Genomic DNA, 23,679 nt, shown 5'->3' with positions numbered 1-23,679 from the left:
AAAACTCTTCCCTTCAGCTCTGAAACTTTTGTTTGTGGAAATGCATCATTTACGAGAAACAGAGTTGAGAGCTGTGCAGTGGTCTTCTTCTCAGTGAGTGTTGGTTTGTCCATCTTCCTTTTCCTTTTCTATGAATCCTGCTTTTTAGTCCTCGTATCATGATCAGTGTGCTGTGTCTCTTATTTTTATTTTACTTTTGACATGTTAATATTCCAAAGTCAACATCCTGTCAAAAACTATGCATTCTCACTCCCAAGTGTAGCTCTATACGTACCCAGCCCAGTCGCACCAAATGGCGTATGAATGCCCTGTCTGTATTGACTGCAATGTAAACGCATTCACGTAAATATGACTGCTGTTCGTGTCCCAAAGTGTTATTGAGTTGTTTGGAAGTTACGTTAGTGACGTTTTTCGACGTGCTTTCAATACTTCTGTCACGTCGTTTCCGTACGGATTTTACTTAGTACTTATTTTAAGCCCAACCATGACGTTTTTCCTAACCCTAACTGTGGCCATTACCGTAGTTTGGTCACGTGGCAAAAAAAATTATACGCAAAAAGGCTAAAATACGTTCTCATGACGTGCAGAATGTCCTTGTAATGTCATGCTATTCATAGGCCTCCCTATGAGATCAGGTTGACGGATCCCTGTAGCGTCAGTTTTGCAGTTACGTCAATTTACGCTCGTTATATGTTTTACGTGGCATACGCTGTCTTTTCAAAATAAACTTACGGAATCACAGGAAAGAACTTGGTTAGGATTCAGAAAAGATTGTGGTTTGTGTTAAAATAAGTATGTTTGTTACGTAGTTAAGTAGGCTAACGTTACGTAAGCTATGCAACGTCACGTAAGCTACGTTACGTATGCAACATAGTAACATATAATAACATAAGTTACATAACGTCATGTAACTTAAAATAAGTCAATGTTGATTTTTCATTTAACACGGGACACAAACATATCTTGTTGGTGAAAGTACTGTGTTTGTTTGACCCATCCATACCAACCACTCTATCATTCTTTACACTATGTCATCTGACTTCCTCTTTTACTCCCGCCATAACTGCGACCACGTAGAGCGTCATAGTTTGACGCGTAGGGCCACTGACCAAGCTGCTGTATTCGACGACTTGGGAGTGAGAACGGGCTGGTCAAAAACAACATTTAGGAGAAATTCTGGAGCTTCCGATCATACGTCATGATCCTCAGCAGCAGATGGAGTTTGCCCAATTATTGTGGAAATACAGATGTTCAAATTTCCATTTTTGTCTGAACATTTTAAGGACTTTCCGTCCACAGTGACTTAAAAGTTGGGGTGATGAAGATCACATAATATGACCAAAAGCTCGAGAGAAACTACCAAATGGTCCTTGTGGTGGCTCAAAATGTCTAATATCTAGCAAAGAGGAAGGTGTTTTGTGTTTGTGAGGGTCGTACGTGTGTATGGATATGTTTGTGAATGTGTTTGTGTCTTTGCACTCTATTGAAAATAATGCTTAAACCACTATTGATGGAAAAGAGCAGCGTTTAAACACGATAATGACATCAGCAACCTTTGTCTTTCTTTGTTTTGACATCGCTGTGAAGTAAAAAACACATTTATCAGCCTCAGAACCACCTTACATGTTGTATTAACTGTCTCCAAGCATAAGAAGACTGCTTTTGATCTAATGAAGATAAAGTGGAGACTTGAAAACCTGCCACTTTATTTAATTTCTCAAAACTGATTTGGATATATTTAGTAAAAATGACAAAGCACGATGTCAAGGAGGTCTGTTGAGATGGTATTTTTTTTTTCCTTCCTTTACTTTCTTTCGTTGTTTTTGTCTTTGAAGCATTTAATCAATCAATTGTATGTGTCCGGTTGGATTTATCAGCCCGAGGCTGCTGTATTGACTAAGGAGTAAAGCTGTCAGCCTGCGGGGAATATTGAAGTGCTGCTAGATTGTGAAACTGGTGCTGTGTGTGTTTGTGTGGGTGGAGGGCAAGAAAACACAAACACCCACAAGAAATGCAACAATGAGCCTGCAGTAAACAATTCACAGACTTGGATTTGTGTGTGTGTGTGTGTGTGTGTGTGTGTGTGTGTGTGTAAATGTGTGTGTGTATGTGTGAGATGGAGAGATTGTATCTATACAGCCGGTGAGCATGCATGAGTGCATTCACGAATGCTGTCGTGCATTTTGGCGTTGTAGGGCATGTGTTCGTGCCTGCCATGACTGGAGCTGCTTGATTGAATTTGACACGTTTTAGTGTGTGTGAGCATGTCTGTGAATTTCTGTATTTATGGGGACCGAGTGTCCTCGCAAGGTTGGTAAAGTGACGTGGGTCATGCAAAGTGAGGACACTGCCAGAGAGTCCGGTTCAGGATTAGATTGTCTTAGTTTAGGATGAAGGATGGAGCCAGAATCAGGTTTAGGTTGAAGTTAGGGGTAGATAACCTTTTTTTCTTTTAACTGTTATTAATATTATTAGGCATGATCATTTTAATTTTTTTTTTTTTTTTTTTTTTTCAATAATCGACTAGATTAGATTAGATTGGATTAAATTAGATTAGACTAGACTAGACTAGACTAGACTAGATTAAATTAAATTAGATTTGATTTGATTAGATCACATTAAACTTTATTGTCATACATGTACAAGTACAAGGAAATGCTGTTTTGCATCCAACCAGAGTGCAAACTAATAAAATGCTGATTAAGACAATATATACAAATGAGCATGTATGTGGTGTTTGCAAATAGACATATATACCGATTGCAGTTAAAGTGCAAAGGATAGACATATGTTATGTTCTGATGAATAAGAGTTAAGTATAAAATGCGTACTGATGAAATGTTGTATAAAAAATGTTGTATAGCTACTAAACTATCTAGATTGAAAAACTCTGTTTTATACCTCCAAATTGAATTTCTCACCGTTAAAGGAGAAAAATCCATAGTTTAGAGGAACAAATTGCACCCTGCTGTGAATAAAAGCATAGAGGGGAGACGGCGTCGGGGAGCTGAGTGGGGTTCGTGAGGAAAAAAGATACATAAAAAAGTATAAATCCTAAATCCTATTGTTGTAATCCCCAATCCTCTGAGCTGTGATGGTGGGTGAAGAGGTAGATTAGCGGTCCGGCTGCCGCTGCACTTTCAGGTGAATCAGCCTCTCTCTGTGTCTCTCGACCCACCAGCAGGAGAGAGCGAGAGGAACGTGGGCTCAGGATTGACCCACATCTGGCATGCCGAATCTTTTGCATAGTTTTTTTTTATTCTGTTACACAGTTTATTTTTGCTCACATGATGAAAGCAGGAGGTGAATTTAGGCCGTCGGTCTGTTACGTAATTTGAGTTCTGTAAATGTAGGCGCTCGTCTGTTCAGTTGAGGTCAACATCTTTCACAGCTGACACCAGTTTTTTTATCGAGGAATTCTTAGCAATGTTTATTTTATTTGATTTGTTGTCATGTTGAAGGTGAATTTAGGACAAAAGCTGAGCTGTTTTGTGTTTAATTTCATTCATTACATGCGACTGATGGGCTTTTCCTGTCTCAATTTAGAATTTAGATTACTCTACAGTCTATTTTTCACACTATGTGATTTATTTATCAGGGATTTTCCATCCATAACATGTAGCAGCAGGTGATTGTACAGTATGTGAATCCACACTTAAGCACTTACTTCTGCCTTTTCACACCGGAACCATACGTGTTGAAAAATAAATGTACTTGTAGCATCGTCACGCGATTTGATGAAAGCATCGACCAAATGACAGAGATGTTACCTAAAGTGGAAATTAATATTAGATGAAAATTTAATGAAAACCGATTAAGCTCCACAGCATGAGAATAAGACGCAGATAAGAATAGGACATGGAATGAAATACATAATACAGCATAATAAATCAGTTGACTATATACGTTTTTTTAATGAATCTACAAATGATTCCCATACATCTGTATCTGCAGGAAGCATAAATCAACCACCACACACTTTGTTTCAAATTAGATTCAAACCAAATAGAGACATTTTAGGTTTGGTTGCTCTATTTAATAAATAAACACAGTCCAAAAATGTGTTTAAAACCTTTATTATATTTGAAAAGGCAGGCATTAAAGGAATAGTTTGACATTTTGGGAAATCTCAATATACATTATAGTATGGAGCACAAGTATTCAGATCATTTACTTGAGTAAAACTAGTAATACTGCAATGTAAAAATACTCAGTTACAATTAAACACATTCAACATTTCAAAAGTGCTGAAATATAATCAGTTTAATGTACATGAAATATTGAAAGTAAAAGTATTAAAAGTAACAGTACGCGCTATGTAGAGTGGTCCTTTGTTTTATCCTGTGTGTATATATTAACATGTAAGCTGTATTTTAATGCTGGAGATGATTTTAATTACTGTATGGACCATTGGGTAGTTTAATCCATGATAATATATAGTATTTTATAATCTCGCCACATGTGTTTTGTGTATAAAGTCTTAATCTGTAAAATAGCTGGTAACTGCCATGTAACGTACTTTATGTAATGAACTTTACACAATGTGCGTAACGAAGGCTACGTAACATACTTAACTACGTATCAGACATACTTATTTTAACCCAAACCACGATCTTTTCCTAAACCTAAACACAACACAGCTGTTTATTTTATAGTGACAAGAAGAAACTGACACTAGAGAGGTACGTAGAGCATCGCAGTTTGAAGCATATGGCCACTGGCCGTATTTGATGAGTTGGGAGTGAGAACGTGTTGTAACTTCAGCCGTCAAATCACATTATTTCCCTCTAAAAAGTAGTGGATTAGCATAACGTGGCATGAAATGGAGGTACTCAAGCAAAGTACAAGTACCTCAAAACTGTACTTAAGTATTGTACTTAAATATACTTGCTTTTCCATTACTGGTGCACAAACCTTGTCTAATCACAAACCTTGACAGCTACAAAACATTAAGGAGCTTTTTCTGTTTTCCACAAGAAACTAAAAGGACTTCAAAGGACACTAAGAAACACAGAGAGGAATTTGAGGTATTTGCATTTGAAAACAGGATTTCGCTGAGAGGTTCTTATAAAGCGCTCCAAATGTAGGAATCATTCAAAAGTGTAAAACAGTTTTAAATTCAGCTCCTGCGGTATTTTTACTTTATTTAAAGCACAATGAAAAAACCTGGAGAATAAAGCCCTCAATAAGATCATTACCATTAATCCCAGCTGCTCTCTGTGAAATAAATCCAGCTACGGTGAAACGCCACCAACACACAGAGAGAGAGAGAGAGAGAGAGAGAGAGAGCGAGAGAGAAAGGCAGTCCTTGGGCGTCACACATTCTTAATTAACCTCTCTGGCCAGTCCTTCTAATGTGAGTCTAATGTGATCCACGGACCTCCATTACGGCTCGGAGAGGGCTATCAGTCAGGTTCCAGCTCGCTGCAGAGGAAACCGTCACTGCTGGCCTGCAGCTCATGTAAACCACCCGACAGAGGCAGCCGTGGTGCCGCTGTCCACTCCCGACTCGCTTCTCTTTGTCCAGAAACAAAGGAACAGGTGGAGAGGAACATAATAAACTGTAACAGGACATGTTTTATTGTCCAGCAAACATTCCCGATTGAATTAATACAGAGCCAGCCCAGTATCCCAAGGAATTACAGTCATATTTAATGAATTTGCAATGCACAATTTACATCCAATGCCAATATTCAGTGTCAATGCAAGAAGGAGTGTGTCCAGAAATCAAAGTACAGTAGTGGTGTGGAGGTGGTGGTGGTGGTGGTGGATGGGTGTGTCATACATACGGAGTTTGTGTCACGTCAAAGGCTTGCAATGGATGTTTGATTATGTTTTGTTTTTCTCAATGTAACCCTAATTATAACCTTATCCAAGTGTTTTAGCTGCCAAACACTATTCATATATTTTACATTTACATTACATTTATCACCCATTTTGAATCTTATCAGCTGATTGAATGGGCATTATCAGTGGTTATTACACGGCTTTGTTGAATACTCGATTCTGATTGGTCAATCACATCGTTCTATAGTCTGTAATTTCTTTATAGCAGACTGTTGTTATATGTATAATAGACAGTTTTTGTGTCAAATTATTGATTTCTTAAGTAAGTAGCCGTGTAAACCCTTCCTCCACTTTGCGTCAGGGTGCCATATCGCCCCCTATCGGGGTTTATTTCACAACAATGACTGGCTCGCTGTACATTATCCCTTACTTATCACTATTTTGTGAAAGTGAAACTCAACGTTATGAATTTAAACATTAAACATTTTTAGGTTTAGGCAACAAAGCTTTGTGGTTAAGTCTAGGAAAAGATTGTGGTTTGAGTTCAAATAAGTACTACGCAAATTACGTAACAAGTACCGTACTATAAGTCAACATTTACTTTTGGTTTCACACGGGACACGAGCAGCGGTCTCGTGGGTGAAAGTCCTGTTTTCGTTTTTCGCTCTTTATACTACGTCATCTGACTTCCATCTTCGCTCCCGTCATAATTACTACGGCCACAAGAGGTCGACATTGTCTTCTTGTATTCGTATCGGTGAAAAGGCATGTGAATAACAACAATGACTGCTAGCTTTACATTATCCCTGGCTTTACTTAGCAACCAGTGAGGTTTAACCTTGCCTTAAATGGTGTGACTTCTGTCAACTAGAGCATAAGTAAGGGTTTACTGCTGGACTAAAGGAGAATGAATTGCAGATTTCGCTCTCATTTGCTCCATGAATTTTCTGTTTCGTTAATCAGTTTTGCTTTTGAGAGAACAACATCTTGCGGCTAGCGTCAGCGTGAACATCATATATTTAAATAAATCAATGCTCAGTGCCCTCCTGCATAAAATAAAATAAGTCGTTTGCAGAACTTTGTTGCTCTGTTGAATATATAAGTGCACATAAGTGCCAGGAATTTATTTTATTACAGCAATAACCCCCTGAACGCCTGCACACTGTCATTACAAATGCAACAGTGATGCTTCTCAAGGGGATTATGTATTGCTGTAGAACGATTACCAATACATGTACACTTCGTCATCCGGGAAGGAAAAATGCAAACAGGAGAAACTTAACTATCTGTGTTGGCAGTAGCAAGGACAAACTGTACAGCACAAGCTAGTCTTGTTTTATGGGAATTACCAGCGTGGTTAGCACACCTCTTCAATTCCATATGCTAAATGTGTTAGGATGGTAGGATGTATTGGATTAGAGCAATATTTCCCCCGGAGGGATTTGTTTACTGTGATTATGGCCACAGCAGTGATGAATAGCTATGAGGTGCAGCTGAGTACAGTTGGAAGTCTATAATCTGAGCAAAGAATGTCCTCGAGGGTTTTATGCAACTATAAGATGCACGTGTGCTGCTTTCAAAGTGTTCTTTGAAGCAGCGAGAAGGAAGGGAAGGAAACTAGAAGGATGGCAAACTAGTTCTTCGATTTCTGGAAGCAATAGTCGATCTTTCCGGGGGGAATTACCAGGAAAGAAAGAGTCTGATCGATCCGATTACTTGCCTGACATTTTACTGGTATGTAATTCAGAATTAAAGCTGCACCACCATATCCCTGCTTTGACACGGATACGGCGCTTGCACTCCGTCTCCGTCTTTCAGTGTTGTCGAGGAGTTGTCGTTGCAGTGCAGGTATAGCTGCAGCAGCAGCAGCAGTGTAGTCCCAGTTGTGCTGATTCCTGTGGTTTCTACCCTGATGCTTTATTGATTCGTTAGTGACACTGATAGTCCGGAGAGAACGAGACGCGGAGAGAAAGAGCGGGAGCAATCGGACTGAGGCTATCTGCTCCAGAAGGCTGTCTAATTAGAAAGACAGAGCGAGAGGGCATCGAGTAGACGGATACTGCAGCCCTGCCGAGAGAGGGAGGAGAGGAAAGAGCCGGCTCCATCGAGGCGGAGTGACACCCCCCCCTGCTGGGGGAGAGAAACAACTGCAGAGGGATCAGATCAATAGCGCCACTCATCCTTGAAGGATAGGCCCGCCTGGCAGCAGCTCGCTTGTTTAACACAGACAAGCTCTCCAGACTGAAAAAGAGAGAGGCCCCTTTAGAAATCAAAGTGGAACATTACTGCCTCCATTTCAATCAGGACCGTCTCCAGTGCGTCTTCACTGCTTGTGTGAAGTTCAGGGCCGCAGAATGCTAATTAGTATGTTTAGATGAAGAAAGACTTTCATTAAAATAAATTATTTGTGAGGAATTTATCTGTTCTGGAGCGCAATCGCTTCTGTCGGATGCATCAAAAATAGCCAGCGTACAAGAGAAATCCCATCCAGTAATATAGTAAAAACATTAGACCATGTTTCATTTAGCCTCGAGGTAGAAAGCTACTAAAGCCTGACGTCTGTCATTGTCCACTTCTCCTTCACCTTGACAACACGAGGAATGAATAACAGCGAGTCTTGAGATTGCTTCCCTGCAGTTGGCTCTGTTTTTGGCACGCTCGGCCTTCTGGGAAAAGAGATGTACATTTGGAGAAGTGGCCTCCCTGCGACGGCACACGCCATCCCCCGCTGTTTAAGAATGACAGCGCCTTACTAGGCAAAACCGACTTCCTGATTGATCGGCTATAATCAGCTCGTTAGCTGTGATTAGGCGTTTTTTCGGAGGGGGTGGGGGGGGGGGGGGGGGGGGGGTCGACATGCTGGTTTGCTCTAAATGCCTTGATCTCGCAGGCTGTTCGGCAGCTTTGAGAACAAAGGCAGATAAGAGAGCGCAGGGATTAAGAGGCGATCAGTGATCTCCCCGGGCTGAACTCAACCTCCTGATCGACAGGTGGGCTGTGAAGTGACGTGTAACACACTCACTGTTTCCTGATTAGAAGACGAAGAAGAAGAGCTTAATTGACACAGTGGAAAAGCCCTCGTTGTTTTCATCCAGCATGTATTCTGCATTATGTCTTGAATATAACTCACTGGATCCACATTATTAGATCTTCGTGTTAATATCCATATTTATATGGCTGCCGGTCGGCTGAGGAACTGCTTTGACCTCTTGCCCTTATTATGCTCTGAAAAACCACCGGATTAGTTCAAACATGAACTCTCATCAGGCTCTCTGTGTTCTTACAAGACTCTAAAGAACTGACCTTTAGGACTCGGTGACTTACTGATGCTGTAAGTTCTTTTCCACTTGATGTATGGCGGTGCAACATCATCGTATGAAGCATGTACTAACTAGTCTCGCCGGATGTAGACTGTGGGTATAAGCCTGCCATTGGCCGCATTCTCCTCCCGTCTCCGCTGTCTATTTTCAACGTATCCTCAAACAAAAGTTATTCCTCATTTTTCGTGCATTTTGTGGGATATACACAAATTACAGTGCTTTACTTTTCGCAGGTATAGCAACGAACGGGGTATCAGATCCAGCCTAAATACTCAATAGAGCACCAAATGTGGATTAATCCGGCGCTGAAAATAGTCCCCAACAAATGCACTCTTCCCTCCTGTTTGAGTAAAGTTTGATAAAAACTACAGTGACCATCTGTTTTAGGAAATCACCGAGCCTTCATTAAAAATGAAACTATGTATTTGTGAGATGTTGTAAACGATTTATGTCCATGAAAAGACCAAAGGATTTAAACAATGTGGTTTTGGTCTTTTCATGTGATTTGTTGACAGTAGCAAACATAGAAAATATCCCCAGGCTTATCCTTTAAATGGAATTTAGTATTTTAATCCATGTGAATTACAAACTACTAATTAAAGCTATATTTATGGAACAGTGTTTCTGTGGAGGGCCAGCATGAAAACTGTTTTCATTATCTCCATCTGACATCAAAGGCTAAATTTAACCCTACATTAAGCTGAAGTGAACCCTAACTGACCTGATTTAAACATCCGATTTAATGCATGAAGCTAAAGGTGTCGTGGCTTCCCTGAAATGTTATTCAGATCAAATGCTGAAAGAGAGAAAGGGGAGAGAGAGAAAGAAGAGCGGTGCAGCAGATCATGTGGATAATCATTCCAGGTCAGCGGCCTGATGAGCCAGAGACATTAACACACCATGCTTTAATGCAGCCAGGACTCCGGTGGAAACAAATGGAGGAGAGAGAGAGAAAAGCAGGGACGGATGAGTGGATCGCTGGATGGAGAATAAAACACAACGTTGTATTCAAATGATACAAAAATGATCAATAAATAGACCCTGGTCTTACCTCCAAAAGTTAGGTCCGTTCATACAATATTTCTGTAGAATATCTGCGGTACCACTGCTGTGAGTCACCTTTTTCATGCTTGTATTTACTTTTATTACAGTGACTGCACCAAAATCTATGACACTTTATTACAAATGCAACAAATACTAATTAGCAAGGTAGCTGATATGCTTGGTCGAGCAGAACTATAGGTCTCATCCTGCCATATTTTCAAGTTACTTATGTTCTTTTAACTTTGACTCATGACTTTGGCTCACTCAACCTGACCTCACAGGAAGGTGTATAAATAGCACATTTTAACACATTCCGCGTGTCATAACACATTTTAGGCTTTTAGCGTGTTATTTCACTTCACAGGGTTAATGTTGTGAAACGGCTTTTTCACATGTCATTTAACACTACGTCAGTTACCATGAAACGGCCGCAGTTAGTTAGGTTTCAGAATAATATCATGGTTGGGCTTAAAATAAGTATGTAAACTAAGTAAAATACTTAAACAACGTAACATAACTACGGAAAACACGTCACAAATGTCACTAATGTAACTTAAAAATAACGTAACACTTTGTGACAGAAACACCGGTCTCCTGGTTGAAGTTAATGATGCGATGCATGCAAAATGACAATGCAAAATTGCTGTGTCATTCATATGACAATCTGTATGACCTTTGAACACAACAATGTTGTTCTAACCACACTAAGAACCACCTGCTTTTTAAGATTACAGTAACAGTCGATTAGGTTTTAAACTTGTACACAAGGTGAGGGACCAAATAGCCTCCTCAGTCCTCTTCACTGGATCACTGGATGCACATATGTTTGTCGCAGTTATCTCACAGATAAAATCAACTGGAAGCTGGGATGCAAAATCCGATATATATAATACATATATTGTATATAATACAGGTGAATAGGGTAAAAAAAATTAACTAATAGATATCACCATGAAACTTCCTCAGTTGATTACTCTCATTAAGACAATTATTGTTCGTAATACAAGTTTTCTGAAATGTTATGTTTAAATCTGCAAATGAGGCATTATCTAATGCTAACTTTTGGTGAATTTAGGAAAAATCTACAGATGCAAATAGACAAATTAGTAAAATAAACAAAATAAATGTGCCTTTAGGATGTTTTCTTCAAAGAAGAACTCATGGAAGCAAAAAAGCCCAAAATCTAAAAATTGACCAGTGCATGAAAAACGATGTTTTGCCTGGGGGGCCTCACCTTAAAAGAAAATGTTAACACATACCATGAGCAGCTCCGGCAAAAATATGAGTATCAGCTTTGAAATATTTTTATAAGTAGAACCATTTCCTACTCAGACATTCCTCCCAGCTCCTCAGAATCCACTCGCCGCTGACATATTGATACTGAAACATCCTAAAAAGCCTCAAATGGCCCTAATCGAGGAGAGATGCTGAGGGGAGAACAGGGGGGGTAAAGGGTGGAGGAAGGTTTGAAATGAATCCACCAGAAAATGGATCAGCAAAGGCAAATTTATAATATATGTCCTTCCCCAGCGCTCGGCTGGAATTGCTTCTGGGGGGAAATCATAAAGCGGAACGCAAGCCAAGGAATTCCTCCTCCGGCCTCGTTCAGGAGAGACTGATGCCGGCGTTAGTTGGGGCTGACACCCTTCCGAATCGTGTTTTATGTAAATGCGGGTCTCTAAAACAAGTATCCAAGGGTAATATTTGCAGAGGAGATGGCGGAGGATAGCGGGCCTGACGCAGTTTGCTTTCTGCTTCCTGCTAATCTGCTCGATTAATCACATCAGCAGAGGCAGAGATATAAATGCTTCAATCGGAGAGGAAAGCATGATGGATGAGTGAGCAAAGAGGTCCTCTTGCTCTCTTTTTTTCTCTTCCCTTTATCACAATTTTCTCAACCTCTCTCCACATTTTTAAGTCTACTTCTTCTGTCCTTTTTCACATATTTCCCTCCCATCTTTTTTTTATTTGTTGCTTTCCATCTCTTTTCCATTCGCTTCTCTTTTCTTTATCTCTGCTTCTTGCTTTCTCATTCTGTCTTAATTTCCAGCTTTGTCTTTCCCTTACATTTCTCTACTTATCTCTCTTTTCTCTTTCATCCAATTTTCTTTTTCTCCTCCTTTCTTGTTATTGTTCACTCCTCTTTTTCCTTCAATCACTCCCAGGTGCTCTATCTAAAGCCTATTTACCATACAGCATCATAAACAAACAGCTAGCACCAAAATGAAAAAAGAAAATATGCTGCTGCAATCGTTGCAATATTAATATTGCATGCACATTCAAGACAATTCCTTCAGTTACTTTGATACATTTTCACACAACTAAAAAGGGGAAGACGAGCCAGTCTGAATTTGTCTCAGAAGTACAAGCCCTGCCTTTGAGGAGAGCTACTCTGGTATCAGCTGTGCCCATTATGGCAAGAAGATGAATTATGTGTCAGTGACGGGGCAGAGACCACCCCTGACCCGCTGTCACAGAGCGCTGCAGCCGCGGCCAAGGCTGAAGCCAGGAAGGATGTTAGAAATACTCAGGTCATGAGCAGCTCCACCAACCCCACATCATTTTCAAGACACATGAAAAATCTGTTCAACGTTCAATTCATTTGGAGGCTATATTTCCCATGTTTACGTCATAAGAGTGCTTTGTATTCTGCCAGAAATAATTCCTGATTATTAAATGATTGTATTTATTTAATTAGTCAAACAATATATTGGTGTTAGCCTTTTCAAAACTCAACAAACTGGGCTTTAGGTCCCCATACTAAAAAAAAAAGAACTAAAACAGAGGAGATGACCTCTGTGTCCTCAGTGGTAGCTGGGACACTGGCCCTTGCCTTCTATGGCATACCAGTGTTTGCACATTCATATGTAATGTCATGTTAATAGGCTTAGTATTAGTATTATTAGTAGTAGTACTTGCCGTCACAGGGTATAGACTATACTGGTGCATCTTCTGTGCATCTTCAGCCCCTTTCCCAATTGACAAAAAACATCTAACACCTACCAACATCTGGCTTTTGTCTTTAGTGTGAAAGGTTGCAATCTGCATTCATTACTGGGACAAATGGGCTCCAGTGATGGAAACATGACACCCGGGTGGCCACCAAGCCCCCAGGAAGAGCGCCGGACTTTGACGCAAATTTTCTTAGTGGCCAAATGGTGGTACTACAATTTATGTGTCCGTCACGTGATGCTTCTAGGCCAAAAAATACTTTTTCTCATAGACTTACATTGGGAAAGAAATGTCTGTAAAATGCACTAATAGCTGAATCCAGAGTTATTTCCCTTTCTCCCTTCATGTGAATGAGCCCCAGACTGAGGCTGGAGCAAGGGCTGGTAGACGGAGTTAAAGGAAACGCTACTGTGTCTGCTCTATGGGCCCAATGGATGCAGAACAAATTGCCGAAAATTCCATCCGTCTTCGTCCGAGCAGCGCTCGAACATTGTTCCAGATTAGTCTCCACCGAGTTTGAAAGAGAGACCGAATAAGAAACAGATATTAAAAAAAGAACCATAATAACATTTTTACTAATCCTGTTTTCCGGCGCATTTGTTACGTCGAATGTGACACATCAGAAAAAAAACAGAAGGCTACTCATCCACTGGCAATGGGAAAAGAGTAAATCACCTATTTTCAGCGGGTTTTACCCTGTTTCAAAACCTGCATATACACCGCTAATTGTGGTGGAAAAGGGGGAGAATTGTAAGCATCAACTGTATCTGAGTAGGCTGTTCTCATACAACGATCTACGAAAAGTAATGCACTGTATATCCCACGGAAACAATTTGTATGTAATCCACATAATCGTGAACCAAGAAACATAAAGAGCGACAAACGCCGCATATAGTGAGGAGGTCAGGGTGGATGGGTGCGTCCGGACTTTCACCCAGGAGACTGTTGTCCATGTCCTGTGTGAAACCAGAAGTCAATGTGGATTTATTTGTCACGTCACTTCCGTAGTTATTTTAATCCAAACCACGATATTTTCCTAAACCTAACCAAGTTGTTTCCTGTGGAGATGGAAGTTTATTTTGAAAAGACTGTATGCATGTAACCAGCAGAAAGTGACACGAGTTACTGGACAACGCATGAAAAAATGAGGACTAACTTTTCATAAGGTATCACACAAACCGTTGTATGACGATAAATACCAATATAATGAGTGTGGTGAGGTGATTCGCTGTTGTTACGTTGCCATGTGGCTGTTTCCATGTGTGACGTCACAGACCTGCGAGTTAATCACTGAAGAAATCGTGCAGAAAAGGTCGTAACCTCTATAAATGCAGAAGGAGACTGAGGAGAGAGGAGGAGAATGATAGAGAGAGAAGATAGAGGGAAAGAAAGAGGGAGAGAGGAGTGAGCTGCATCCTAAAGCAAGGCCATAAATTGTCTCCCATGTCCAAACCAAAGGGCAAAGCTTCATTCCCACAACTGTTTATCTCCTCTGTCCTTCCCTCCATCCATCCATCCATCCATACATCCATCCAATCCTTTATGGACAGCAGAAGCTCAGTCCTTGCTGTGCTAATGGAGGAAATTTCTAATTAGGCTTGAATGTAATGAATCACCGGGGTCATCCAAGGGCGAAGGTCTGGTTTCGGTCAGGGGTCTTCAGACTGAAACAGCGTCCGTCAAGCTGCTGGGCTTCCTCCTTCATCCCCCTCACCCCCCCCACTTATTCTTCTCCTCCTCCTCTCTTCCTTTCCCTCATCACATCTCCTCCTCCCTCCATCGGCCTCCTCATTGCGCCTCCTCCTCACGTCCCTCCGCCCTCCACATTAATCACATGGCAGGGAGAATAAAGCAGAGCATCTGTAATAGTTTAGCAGCATCACTGAAGGACGGGCAGAGGTCGGCTAGCATCGCGGCTAATGTGTAAGACACCCCGCGCGCGTATGTGTGTGTGTGCGTGTGTACGTGTGTGTATATTAACAGTAATAGATGGCTTGGTGTGGATGCAAGGACAGAACGGGGACATGGGGCGCTAAAAATGGATCGCTACCTGGTGGTCCAACACACACACACACATGCACACATCTATAGATACACACATTGACATACATGCATACACACACACACACACACACACATATATGAATGCTATACATACCAGCACACACACAAAGGTGAGATTTCCTCCTGTGCTCGCTTTTGCCTCATTTTATCTGATATTTAGGGGCATTTTTATTTAATATTTGTATTTACCTGTCTTTTTATTGACTGATATTTGCAATAATTGGTTTATTGACTATTTGTTTGGGTGGAAACTAGAGGCTGCTGGTGTAACAGCAGAGAGTCGTGCCGCCTTCTTTTACTGGCTGGGTGATTTGTTGTTGCTGCAGAGGTTTTGCGTCAGTCGTTAAGTTCTCCTGCTGCCAACAGTTTCCTCCTGCTTCAGGCTGCGTTCCTGCTTGTTTTCTGATCACAAAATGCTCCTTTTTTCTTACCCACAATGCACTGGAAAGATGCCCCGCTGATAGGCTTTTCCCACAGGGAACACAAATCGCAGTCATGCATGAATTTCTTGACATCATCTTTTATCAAAAAATGTGAATCCAAACAACTGCTAATCATCTGAGGGGCTTTTTTTGTTTGTTCGTTTTTTAATTTCATGGGTGTTGTTTTTAACTTTGAAGGGCACTTTGGAGCGCTGGTTATTTTCCTAGTTTAGTTCCCACACCACGCACACACACACACACGTTCAGTGTCTCTCAGCTCATCGCAGTGTTTGTGTTGGCGTCTCTGAACCAGATAAGGAAGTCATTGTGTCTCCTGTAATGAAAAGGCAGGGTGACGACGGCTGCAGATAGGATTTTTCAATAACTCACCGTGCGTGGGTGAAAACGCTACGCGCACACACGCCATAACCTTGAGTGCAGGGCATGTCAATCAATCCAATCCATTCAACCCCCCCGACTCCACCCCTCCATCTCCGTGACGGGTGAGATAAACACGCTCGGTGTTCGGCTTCATCTCGTATTGATGACTTTTACAAAAGGCAATACACGAGCTGTGTGATCAATGTTCAGCTCGTGATTTATGAATCCACCGTTTGGGGACTTTTTGTTTCTCTCCATGTCTGCATGGTGGTGCTCCACACGGCAAATACATGCAATTGCCCGTAGATGTGAATTGTTGTCATGAACAGGATAAGCGGGTATAGATAGAGAATGGATGAATTGAATATCAACCTTTTCCGTCCTTCTTCTGAATCCTGAAGGACGACTAACCATGTAGAAAGCAAATCAGCTCAATGCTCTGTCATTACCTGCGGACAAATACTCCACAATACCAATCAATCAGCCACAACTGACCATTGGAAAACTGTGCTCTCTGTTTGAACAGCAGTACCATAAATGTCATGATGTCAGTGTTTATGTACTGGTGGTGTGACACACTGTAAAGGTCACATAATGAAGTTGCATTTCTGTTTTATCTGAATGAAGAGAAATGAACATAGAAGAACATAGTAGATCGATTTCTACTACATGATTATCATAGCCAAAATAATTTACAATAACAGTATTATCATGATATCAATATCAATATCATTTTAAAAGTAATAATAATAATAATAATGCTATCAGTCAAATTCATCTTTTACTTTTTTTTGTGTGTTTTGTCTCTTTTTTGCTCAAAATACAAGTGTAGGGAGGTGGCCAGAGAGTCTCTAACCATCACTGGATATAAATTATAAAATGCATTAAGAGGTGCTAGATTATTTACAAGATATTATCATATATATGTATTAACATGATATTAATATTTAATTTTAAATATCACGGTTATCGTCAATACCGGTATATCATGACACTCCTAATCTAAATATTGTGTATACTTTTATATTCATTAAATGTTACTTTAAAGCTGCAGTTGGTAACTTTGAGCAAATATGATAAAAAGGTAGGGCTGTCAAAGTTAATGCGATAATAACTTGTTCACGCAAATTTGTTTCAACGCCATTAATTTCATAAATGCAATCGATCTTATTGAAGTTGTAACTCAGTTTTGAAGCTAGAGTGAAGATACTGGTATATGAAACTAGAAAAACCTAAAGAATCCATTGGTACCAACCATGTCATACTAGCTTGTTGAGTAGGACGTTGAATAACGCTCCAAACTTACGAGGAAAAACTGGCATGTCCATTTTCAATGGGGTCCCTTGACCTCTGACCTCCAGATATGTGAATGAAAATGGGTTCTGTTTAGTGGTAAATCCGGAAGTAGCGACAGAAATGACAGAGATTTGAAAACAGGGAATATGAATACTAATTCAACCAAAGATTTCTACTTTAATTCAGATACAAACAAATGTTATGAAATTACTTGTTTTCTTATTTTTCATTCTTCACTTCATGTCATCTGGATTATTTGGTTTTCATGTCTGAATCGCTTTGTAATAAACTGACCTGACCTCTGATACACACGCACACACACCTCCAACAGCTGCATGTACTTACCACCTTCACACTTACATTCACACATACACACACCCTAACACACACACACACACACACACACACACACACACACTCATTCACAAACACACACACCTCCAACAGTAACGTCTTTCTCTGGTTCCTAACAGCCTGAGTCTTGGCCTGTGTTGCAGGAGGATGAGACAGGCGAGGGGCGCTTCAGCTTCCCCGGCTACGGCATGGGCCCCGCCTGCCTGCAGGCCAAAGACGGCATGGCCATCAAGGGCAACAACAACAACGCCCCGGCCTCCTCCGGCCCGCCCGAGAAGACCATCGAGGAGATGAAGAAGCTGTTCATCGGCCGGGCCAAACGCATCGACACGGTATCCCGCGTGGCCTTCCCGCTCGTCTTCCTCATTTTTAACATTTTCTACTGGATCACTTACAAGATCATCCGCAGCGAGGACGTCCACAAGCAGTAGTCGAGAGGCGGAGGAGGAGGAGGAAGAGGAGGAGGAGGGCGAGAACAGTGCGAAGAGGAGAATGCAGAGAAACAAAAAGAGAGAAGAAAACAGAGAGAGGTGACTTCAATAGGAGATATCATTGCCCCCTTTTTCACGCCAACCACGCCTCCTTTCCTCATCCTCTTCCTTCATCCTCTTCCTCTTCTGGTCGAGGATAAGTCGCGTCCCTCAACCCTACCTGACACCTACTAGACATTATTTGAGATATCTATTGCTTTCTTTTCCCTTTATCCTCCTCTCCAGCCCCGAATCCCAGCTCATCCCGGCTCTTCACACCTCCTGAATAATCCGGACCAGTGCAATAGCAATGCAGTAAAATGCATGATATATGAATGTGGCAATATATTAAAGAAAAGATGAAAAATGAAACACAGACTTTTTGCAGGCACGCCCAACGAACTGTATGGGAGTGGACGGACTGGAAAGAAGGAAGACGAGAGTCTTGTAAAGGGTGTTGTATTTGATTTTAGGGTTTTCTTTTTTGTGTGGAGACAAGATATATAATTCTATATGAAAAAGTGATGTTGGGACGGGGTAGGGGATGTGCGAGAAGCATACAGCAGTGTAATATACTCATATATCTATCATATATGGGAAAAAAAAGAACTTTATTTGAAAGGCGGGCATCTGGAAATGAGGGATTTTTCACCCCAAAAAAAGGACGGAAGGAAGGCGGATCGGTGCTTCCATTAAATAAAGCGATGCAAGGATTCACGCATTCTATATATCTAGATTTGCTTCAAACGTGTATTGCAAGCACTCCTCAACGCTTTTCCTCCCCGCCCCCCCGCCGCCAACACCACGAAACCTCAAACTGCAGAGACACTTGAGGTTCGCTGCTGCCACTGTCAATCATACGACTGGACAAAAAGAACAAAAAAAAAAAAAAAAACACTGTACGAGCAGTGCTGAATATTTTGAGAATCTCATTTATCTGTGGTCAACGTGTTCCTCTACCTGTCCTTCATTTATTTCATATTGCATTTGTTGTTTGTTTTGGTTTGTATCTTGATTTATGTGCCAAGAAAACATGTCGCTTGTGGCTGCGCGGCGCTCTGCAGCTCCGACCTTTTTGTCAAGAGGAAGGCGGATGGTTTGACGTCAGTAGCGAGTGGCGTCTCCTCACGGGCTTCTTCAGGGTGTTTTTTTTAATCCCTGAGACATTAGTTTGTTTTCATCGACTGGACTGAGTAAAATACAGATCCTTGTTTGCTGTCCTTGTTGTGTTCATCGGGACTGAACCACAGATATGTTTACATCTTAGTAGTGCTTCCTTGCTTTGACCCCGCCTTAATGTGACGCCCCGCCCTTCCCCAGCTGAGAGGACATATGTAGTAAATTATACTGATTATAGCACCTGTTATACCTTAATTAACTGTATTTCCATCTCATTCACCAACTGTAGCTGTCATCATTTTGTGGAAAAGCTACATCATCATGCTCACGGAGTATAAAAACAGGATTTATTTTGCCACAGCCACGTTGGACGGGATTTGATCATTCTGCAGGTCACTGATGATTTATCAGATTACTTTTTCTCTCTTTTACTTTGCGCCAGGCTTCTCTATGCAATAATCAGTATATGCAATTATTAGTTTTCCTTCCTTTCAGCAACGCCATGTTAAAAATGTCAGCTTTTTGTGAGTTGTTTTCTGGCTCATCCAAACCCCATTCTAACTGCTAAACAGTGTTTCAAGCGTATTGGTAAATAAGGAAGGAACGGAGGTTATAAAGTGATAAAAACACGGTGATGAAGTGGCAAACTGTCTTTAGGGAGTTTCGCCACAATGCATGCAGATTACTGTTTGGAAAAAGATTTTGTAGTAACAGATTGAGCCAAACCTCTGAGCCGGTCTGGAAAGAAAGTGCGGGAATTCCAGTGGATGAAAAGTCTTTTTTTCTGCACAAACGGTTGTTTCATAATTTTCCTCGTTGATGTCGTCACGTCTGCATCATTTATTCAAAAAAATTGACAGAAATTTACAGAAAAGTTTTAATGCGAGAGGGGTGAAAGATACATTTTCCAATTTTGTAGCAAAGCAAGACAAAACTTAAAATGAACAATTCATACTCATACTCATACTTATTGCAAATTTGTCTTTTGAATTTCAGCATTCAATTTGTTCATTTAAGAAGTGTGTTCAACTAGGCTTATAGAGCTCAACATTGAACGTCCACTTTTCAAACGGCTCTGGCTTCGGAAGTGAATTTGACATTCTTTCACGGTATTGACCTCATCCTTAAATAAAGAGTTTTAAGCATTGAACCAAGCCAACCAGCTACGAGATGAATCATGACTGTAAAACATTTAATTCAGGGCACAAAAACTCTGGAAATTGGAAATTGGAAAAAAAAACACATGCTTTTTATTGTGAATAGCGACTCTCCGCCTCTGGAAACTCCCAAAAAATGTTTAAACTAACCATTATTGATCTAAAATGTAGACAAATTCCGCAACTGCACGCCTTATTTGTTTATTTCTTGTTTATTTTTTGTTTATTTGCCTCAAAAGTTTTCAGAAACACATTTCGGTGAACTATTTTCATATTATAAAAGAAAGTTTCCAAACGAGCCAAAAAAAACAAAAACTTTTATCGTGTGGACTTCCTGTCCTTCCTAGTTGAGGATATAAACTTTAACTTCACAATAAAAGTACACAGTATAGTGTTTTATTTTGACTTATCACCCCGAAGCATACGGGGAAAACGTGGAAAATGTCTCCTTGTCAAAATGTTTAAGCCCCAGTCCAACTTGGTTTTGAAGCAAAACCAAAGATATGTTTTTTTATTTCTCTTGTTTGATGTACATATCGTTGCCTTTTGCTGCGGTTGTGGGGAAAATGTTAAGATTTGTTGCAGGATGTGACCTCATATTCAGTTTGTCTGTTTAATATGATTGCCAGATGCAGTATTGGGGTTTGCCAGATTAACTTCAAATGTATAAATACATTATAATATATATATAGGCATATTTTGATATGAAACATGTATGCATTTTCCCTCTACATTCTTGTATGTCCGTATATTTTTTAAAGAAAGCAGGTTATTTTTATTTGACAAGTCACCTACGTATCCATGAATCCCTATCCCATTTGTACTTACACAGGTTTTACTTGTAAAACATGTTTTACAAGTAAAAACTGACACATTGAGACTTTTTGGATCTGGTGGTATTACTCTTGTTTGGAGAGCTCATTCTTCATATATTGAATACTACTTTTCATGAATTATTTCAGCGTGTGTAAGACTGATCCGAAGGGCTATGCCACTGTTCATATTCCAACATGTTTTAACTTTAAAATGGAAGTGCCATAGAATAATAATAATGCAAAAAATATGCATTTAATTCAGTAAATCTTTCCCAGACACAGTTATGTAAGACTTGTCAAGGCCGTGATCACCTAGGAGGCTTTATTTTTATGTTTTAATGATTTGGGTACATGTCTATTGCTACATATGCAGCTGGATTTTAGGATGCAAACCATCAGATTTAGACAAAAATGAAATTAGCAAAGCCTGGAGGGATACAACATGTGTCTTTCAGGTTCATGGGGAACAGTACTAGCCTTTACAGCATCTGTCCTTTTAGCAATGGACTCATTTTCTTCTGATAATTCGGAATCTGCAGGTTAGCAAGCGAAAATGAATTTGACTTTCCCGAAAGCAACTCTCAAATGTAGCTTCATCGAGTCCAAATAAAAAACAGTATATTTGCTTTATCTATGACTTTTTTTGCTTACATACGTAGATAAAATGAAGCAAAACGTAGGGGGAGTAGGCACAGTACGCCACATTTCCTACTGTGCCTCTGATTGGCTAGTAAGTGCTGCAGGATAGTAAAATTAGGTGAGGCCGGCAGAGAATACCAGCAACGGTAATGGTAGCGGTAGATGGCATTGCCGTCCAAAGTTAAAATATTTTAACTATTTGTTGTCCTCTACGACGATATTTACAACCGGATGTTATGTAGCTCCATCACACCGGAGAAGGTTGTTTAAGTTTGCAATAGATTATTAAGAGAAAGCTGCATTTTATGGCTACATGCATTACTAGCATAATTACATAAATTAGTAGCCACAAAATCCTTTTATTTAATATATTTTATTGTTTGTTTGACTGTTTGTTTTTCCCGTGTCATCCAGAAGGTGTCCGTCATCTACCTGATTCCATATGAATGCAGCATTAGTCTTTTTGGAGCACAAAATGTAGTTTGTCATTCGGAATTCATGATACATGAACTTACAAAGCCCACAAAGTCCCCAAAAAGGGATTTTTCTTAACAAAGATCCAAGTGCCAACAGAGCGTAGAAGTGATAGAGAAAAAAAAATAATATATATATAAATTTAGGGACTTTCGGGGCTCCATAAAAAAAAAAAAATAAACCCAAAAAAAAAAATCTTTTTTTTTTGAAGAGGCAGCTTTTGGGATGCTAAGGAGTTTGGGATAGAGGCAGTCTCTTTACAATTTCATTGCAAATGCCAAAATAAATGGTTGCTTAATATAGATTTTGTTGACATTGGAATTGCAAATATAAACCAGCGCCATCTTGAGTCCCTTCACAGCTACTGAGTGACATTAATGATTGAATAAAACCTTTCGTTCTCTGTTTGTATAGCCTCCTCTATGATCACGGCCTAAACCCGACTGGGAAACATCAGCAGTTTAACTAATGTGATTATTTGTCCCTTCCGTGCCATAGACACTGCATCTGGAATACACTTCCGTCCATCAGCCTCTTTGCCAACAGCAGTCGTCCGTTTTCTAGAGCTTACGTACATATCTTCTCGTGCCATATGGGGGTTGAATATGCAACTAAAAAACGAGGACCTATAAGCATATCATGCATTCATTCAACTGCCATTTTACATGATTCATACCCTTTTCCTCAGGCGTGGGTGTTGTGTGTACCATAGTCATGTTAGAGCTTTGTCATGGGCCTGGCACCATTGTATTAATCATTGTTATACTGTATGGAGGGAGTGGGAGGGAAAGGTTCACAACATGAGATAGATACTGGGTTTATATCGCATCACGGTGTGATGTGATGCAAACAGACTGAACAAAGAAAGATGTGTTTTTCGGAAGTTTATAAATCCTTAGGTTCTGAACTGGATTTTAAAGTAGCATGGTTTGATTTGTCGATGATTAATGATTCTATTGGTTTTTGGGGTTTTGTTTGATTCTCTTGTATTTTATTGTATGTATTGTACAATCCGATGCCCTGAGGGAGAAGGAAAAATACAGTGACTCCTGAACTGCTGTGAACTAAAGGAAACATTATTATGATTATTATATTTATTTATTTAATTTCTTTGCACAAGTTGGAATGGCCTTAATTTTGCTTTACTTGCTTCTATTGTGTATTGGCACAAAGTGCACCCGTTTGATTTGCAAAAATTACGATGCTCATTACGATGCTTATAATCCGAGAGTGCACATCAAAGCAGGATGAACAAAAAAAAAAGAAAAGTTCAGCAAATCCTTTTTATTTTTCATTAATCTGAGAAACAATATTTTGCATGAATATAAATACAATGGCAGATATTTTGGCTTGTACAAAAAAAATGTGAAGCAATTTGAAGAGAA

The 23,679-nt window shown here is 40.1% G+C and overlaps 1 protein-coding gene across 4 annotated transcripts in view; it reads left to right on the top strand.

Moving 5' to 3' along the window:
• glra1 (glycine receptor, alpha 1) overlaps nucleotides 1–20,665 on the top strand; it is a 124,010-nt gene extending 103,345 nt beyond the window's left edge. For 2 of the 4 annotated variants that reach the window (XM_037780867.1, XM_037780865.1), the window contains one exon: nucleotides 17,764–20,665. In XM_037780867.1, coding sequence (XP_037636795.1) covers nucleotides 17,764–18,051 — 288 coding nt within the window. In that variant the 3' untranslated portion in view covers nucleotides 18,052–20,665. Of the gene's footprint in view, nucleotides 1–17,739 lie in introns of all 4 variants that reach the window. The other 2 variants (XM_037780866.1, XM_037780864.1) reach the window with 1 other exon arrangement.
• The last annotated feature ends 3,014 nt before the right edge of the window (nucleotides 20,666–23,679 follow it).

This window comes from Sebastes umbrosus, chromosome 9 (genome assembly GCF_015220745.1).
Source record: "Sebastes umbrosus isolate fSebUmb1 chromosome 9, fSebUmb1.pri, whole genome shotgun sequence".
Taxonomy (NCBI): Eukaryota; Metazoa; Chordata; class Actinopteri; order Perciformes; family Sebastidae; genus Sebastes; species Sebastes umbrosus.
The sequence above is the reverse complement of the archived record's forward strand: the minus strand, read 5'-3'. Positions and strand labels throughout refer to the sequence as shown.